Below are 5,673 nucleotides of genomic sequence, written 5' to 3'. Positions count from 1 at the left end.
AAAATCTTTGTGTATTTGAAGTAAACCGAACAACTACGTTCGGTGGATAATTACTTATCAGGACGGGGCTTAGCGTTCTGCACGCAGTCCATGCATTTTAAGGAACTTAAATCGGTTTGAACAAAGATGTCTTCAAAAGTAAAGTTTATTTATAATTTTAGGTTATATTATTGTCAAAATCTTTGATCACAACTGTGTGAGAGTACAAAAAGATGCACGCAGTTGAACACAGCGTTTTGTACAGACGATAATATACTGAGTAGTTACAGAGATACACACAAGTGAAAAGAAATAATAAGAAGTATTATATTATACAAAAAGGGTTCGAATATTGACGTTTTGACACAATTTACCATTTTCTAGTTAAGATTACTTCTTGTTTCTTCTTTTGGCTTCGTGGCTTTTTTCAATTTTGCTGTTAGTACAACCAGCTCTCACCACAGTATTGTTAATTGAAACCGGCATCCCTTTAGCTCACTGTTAAGTTTGACCTTTTAACCCTTTGCAGTTTTTTTTCTGATTTCTATCGTCTTTCAGCGACTCAGCCGCAATTTACTGATGATTTTTGGGTTGTCGCTAAGAAGTTCCCCGCATTAGCCTCGCAATCATGCTGCGATTTGTGTCTCGTCCAAGGGTCGTCGCGAGTCGGGGAATCAGTGAATATCGTCTAGTAGTAAATCCAGCTAGTGGTCTATTATCAATGCTGCGTTCTGATTGGTAGAGCTGCTACTAGGCTTTATGTTATAGCCCACTAGTAGCGAAAAGCGCTGGCTTTGAAACCAAAACAATGGCGGCTGAATTGCGTTTTGCTAGCTTAAGTTGTCTTGTCTCGAGTCGATATTTTTGACCAACTAGCTGGATTTTAGTAAAACAATTATTCCTCTCGCCCTCATGGCCTCTAAGTCAATAGCCCATTCGGTTTATTCTTCCTACAACTCGTTTTACGATTTTTTAGCTTGCTTGGGGCTTTTTTCCGGACATCAGTTGAATAAACGCAGCGCGAAACGGTGCAATTCGTACACAGTAAATAATTGGGTTGACCAACGAGTTCAGAATTGCTGTAGTGAGGCTAGTAGAAAGGGCAACGTATGCTAAATTAACTGAATTGATTAAGGAATATGATATTAGCGTTCGTGCTACTATTGAAGGTAAATAACACAATATCAAGAAGAACAGTACTGTTGCTGTCACTTTAAAGGCTTTTCTCTCCTTCAAGAATCTCTCTCTGGCTTCCAACGACACTTGATGGGTTGCGATTTGTTTTTGATGCCGACGTGTTTCGTGATAAAGCAAGACTTGACATAAGATAATTGTGGCCACGCAAAAAATGATCATACCATTGTCAACTGCAAGATAGAGTTTATTGTCAATGAAAGATGATGATACGTTTAAGAGTAATACGGAAATCCACAGGAGAGCAGACAGACATATGAGGCGTTTCTCGGTGACGATGGTTTCGTACCTCAGGGGACGTTTAATGGCAATGTACCTCTCTACGTTCAGCATGGATAAGTGAGACAATGATGCAATACCTAATACTCTTAAAGCGATTCTCGATAATAGTAATCTTATACAGTAGGTTGGCGCGTCTCTTTGCAGTTCTGCTATCGCCGCAGAAATGAAAATTGGTTGGCCGATCACCCCCATAGCAAAATCAGTAGTCGACAAGCAGGCAAGCGCAATGTTAGACTTGGTTTTCAATCGGTGTTTCGTTTTCACAACGATTATTATCAGCGCATTTGTGGCAGCTGTAAGTGGGCAAGTAATGATGTTTATGACAGCAATGAAGACAATCCAAACATAAGCTTCTGGGGTAGTTTGATCGAAAGTTCCTTGTGGTATGTACTGAACACATCCATGAACTGTGCTAGCTGTGTCTGAGGCAGAACTGGAATTCATACCTTACAGTTGGTTTTGCTTCATTGTATTTGTAGCTATGACAGGACTGCCTATTGGGTTGAAGATCTATAAATCGCTTTTAACTATTTTGAAGGATTACTTTTTCTCTCTTCATGTTCATAATCACGGCACATTATTGACGGAGAACTGCTCTTCTGAAGAGCTTGTTCGCCACTAATGGAAGGATTTCCACAGTATTAACAGAAATATGTTTTTAATAGCATCAAAGCTAAGATTCATCAATCCAGGTGGACAGGAAATCACAACGAATTTTTTTTTAAATTAAAAAACGTTAGTAATCTCAACGCCAACGAAGCAATTATAAATTTCAAAGTGAAGCTTATCATAAACACATCTTTCCTGAAATTTGTAACTTTAAGTTAGCACGTGTCGCTAGCCGTTAAGTTAAGTGATAACAAAGCTTTTTCTTTTTTATCAGCCGCTGCTAGATTTTATATTAAAAGGTTTTTTTTAAGTAGAGAATCAACGCTAAAGCAGTTAAAAAAACCTTAAATTTAAAGACCTCTTAATTTTTACCTGATATTTGGCTGACTTTGAAATTGTTACGAACGAGCCAGATAAGGCCATGAATACACGGCCAAAATAGTCCAAACCACCCTTTCCTTAAAGACATGTCAGTACCATTAGATTGCAAGCGAAAAAAAAATGCACCATCGTCCCCCCCCCCCCCCAAAAAAAAAAAACATCTTGAGTCAGAAAACTCTCAAAATTGCTTGATTGATGGTGTTAAATGTGGTTGGCAGGCCTTTGTGCGGCACTCTCTCTCGTTTTTCAGCCAAGTCAATTCACATTTCTTGAGCATTGCTCACAGACATCCAGGATAAGACAGACCACTGCACTAAAGAATGAAATATACGAATAGGCAAAGGAAACTAAGTAAGGTATACAAATTTGTTGATATGCACAGTTACCAAAGTAGCCGAAGAAAGCCAAAAAACGTGTGAGAATTCAGAGTATAAGGAGTCGACTTTTAACTGATGACAAGTTCTTGGAAGGTACTTTAGCTCATCAAACAGTAGAATCACCATTACGTTCCTAGATTATTCCTCTCATTGCCACACAGTCGTCACAGGCTTGGTTTACCATTTACGAAAACGTTTTCGGAAATTCAGGTGGAAAATAAAAGGAACTCTTTTCGGGCCGTCCCAGTAGAAAATGTCCAGGAGGAACAAAACTTATAAAAAGGTACAGCCTGAGTTGCAAAACTGTTTGAGACACTCCCTCGAAAAAATGACCTTTCTTCCTTCAAATCGCTCCCGGTCACAGGTCTGTGAGATATAATACTGACCTCCTTCCTCCCTCCCATTCAAAGTTGCTCCTCCAAGTTTTGAGCATGGTCTTTTATTGCTAGCAACTTTGATAAAGGGTGAAGGGGGATTACAAGCATAAGATTATGGGCAGCCCATTTATGCCAAAGTACGGTACAGTGTCTCAAGTACTTTACAACTGGTTGTAGCTCTAGTTTTCCTTAAGGAAATGTACCAAGAAACCGACATTCTTGTTCCACTCATTTTTGATACCAAGTTCAAGATTTTGCAGCTGTTTAATTTTTCGGTATTCCCGAAAGAAATTTGCTAGCGTCAAATTTTGTACCATTCCTCCAAACGGTGAACCGACCGGTTTGCCCTGCGCTAGTAAATGCTAATCAACCAGCATATGCATGTTTTTGAGTTATCCGTTTTCGTTTACAACAAGTAGCCAAATTGTCACCAGAGATTCCAACCTTTATGATTGCAGACTCGTAATCTATTGGATATCAATGAAAAGCGAGTATTTTATTTTTTTAAATTGTTTTTTACAGTTTAAACTGTTAAAAACTACCACAAACATATTTTCCATATAATCATTACAAAAAGTGCTTGAAATAAGAATTGGCTAAATGTACTCCCTGAAACTAACTACAGCCACAACACGTCAGTCTATAATAAATGTCGCGAGACCCAGACTTTTTTTCTTGCTTCTTTTGCAGTGTGGAGAAGAAATGAGTGTTTGAAAAGTAGGGAATTAGAAATTGATTGTAGCGGAATTCGGTTCAGGCTTCAGTGAATGTCAGTAACTTTTGAAATGTTACCCCTTAGATTTTAACACAAGTGTTCTTATAATATGAATTTGCACCTACATGTATCCAGGCTCTAGTTGTTTAAAAGTTGGGTAGCGCCATCATCCAGATAGATTACCATCCAGTGAATATGTGTTAGGGAACACAGTAGTGTCATCTATGGCCAGTGGATAGTGATTTACCCGGTGAATAGCGTTATCCACCTTCTGAACAACTGGGCCAGGTTGTAGAAAAAAATTGGCAAATTAAGAAAGAAATAAGAGAAACTCAAACGTTGCTCTCGGCTTCAGGTGAGCACTCAAGCCTCTGCCATTCTCGCAACGATTCTCTTGCGGTAGTCCCAGTTCCAGTATGAAGTACAATGCTTCGATAGGTTTGACTTTGTCGTTGTAGAGTCCCTCGAAGGTTACTCCTTAGTTTGGACGAGCTTGTAAAAGACATGCGCATCGAGAATAACCTCTTGTGACCGCTACTCTCATCTCCATCTTGAGAGCCTTTCATGAAGTCTCTGCAGTTCGTACAGCGTGTTTGAAGAGTCCCGAATATAAAAGGGTTGATACAGCTGTTAGCGTATACCAAAATGTTTGTAAAAACTAAGAAATCCGTGAAGTATTTTGAGCTCCCCCCATCACCATAATCATTCCACAGCCACATTATGTGGTTTGGCAACATGCACACTGCAAATACGATGACAGCTGTGACGAAAATTTTAACTATGCGAACATTACGGTGAGCACGCGTCTTAAGCATCTGTTTTCCCGTAAGACCACCTTCAGAATCAGCCATGATGACTTTCATGTTGTTAACATCCCTGTAAAGCTTTCTTCCAATTCTGACATAGGCCACGCTGATGCCAAATAGGGGGCAAACGTAGAGCACAATAAAAACGGACATGGTGTAGGCTTTGACAAAAGATGCACCCGGCCAATTTTCAGTGCATATTGATCCATCAAAGCCCAGTACATAAATATAGGGAGAAACGAGGACGCTGCTTCCAATCCAGATGATAAAGATCGTAACTAAAGGCTTTCTCCCCTTCATCCGGGGCTTTAAAGGGTACATTATTGCTCGATGACGTTCAAGGCTCATAGCCAGAAGCGTCGCCACGGAAACGGCCATGAGAATAGTCTGAAGCGGGTAGACTAACTTACACAGAAACGCGCCAAACGGCCAAAAACCTGCAAGACGCTCTATAATGTCGAGTGGAATGCTGATGATACTGGTTGATAAGTCAGTGATTGCCAAGTTGAGAATGAAATATTCACTTGTCTTTCTTTTCTTTCGACTGAGGATTGCCAGGCAGATCAAGGCGTTACCAACGGAACCGACTACTATTATGACGGAGTAGAAAAAAAGTTGAAGGATCATCAAAACTTGTGCTGACCTCGAGTCTAACGTTTCTGTCATGTTCTGGGAAAAAAGCTCTGGGTCTGACCTGTTCGCCATGACGCTAATTGATATAATATATATTTTTTCGATTGTTGTGCTGGGAAATATTCCTGTGGAAGCCCTCTTTTCACTAAGAGCAAACGTCTTTTCTAACAAGTCTTTCCCTAGCGCTTGCGAGACGAAATCCAGTCGTTGTTAGTATTTTGTGTCGTCCTGCAAGTATTCTGAAAAGAGAAGATACAAATAAAATCTTTAAATTCACAGCGTTTAACGAGCTTTTTAAATTCAATCCATCTCTTATTCTA

General features: G+C 39.7%; 1 protein-coding gene across 1 annotated transcript; it reads right to left on the bottom strand.

The window, feature by feature from the left end:
* Positions 1-3,723: 3,723 nt before the first annotated feature.
* Positions 3,724-5,433, bottom strand: LOC140923054 (galanin receptor type 1-like). Its single transcript, XM_073373113.1, has one exon. It carries the CDS (start codon positions 5,423-5,425, stop codon positions 4,247-4,249), a length of 1,179 nt encoding a protein of 392 aa, XP_073229214.1. The 5' UTR covers positions 5,426-5,433; the 3' UTR covers positions 3,724-4,246.
* Positions 5,434-5,673: the final 240 nt, after the last annotated feature.

Source organism: Porites lutea, chromosome 13 (assembly GCF_958299795.1).
Source record: "Porites lutea chromosome 13, jaPorLute2.1, whole genome shotgun sequence".
NCBI lineage: Eukaryota > Metazoa > Cnidaria > Anthozoa > Scleractinia > Poritidae > Porites > Porites lutea.
This window is presented reverse-complemented; position numbering and strand designations above follow the sequence as displayed.

What these genes read in the sequence shown, in the direction of transcription:
- LOC140923054 (XM_073373113.1), bottom strand. Translation starts at nt 5,425, where the DNA reads ATGGCGAACAGGTCAGACCCAGAGCTTTTTTCCCAGAACATGACAGAA.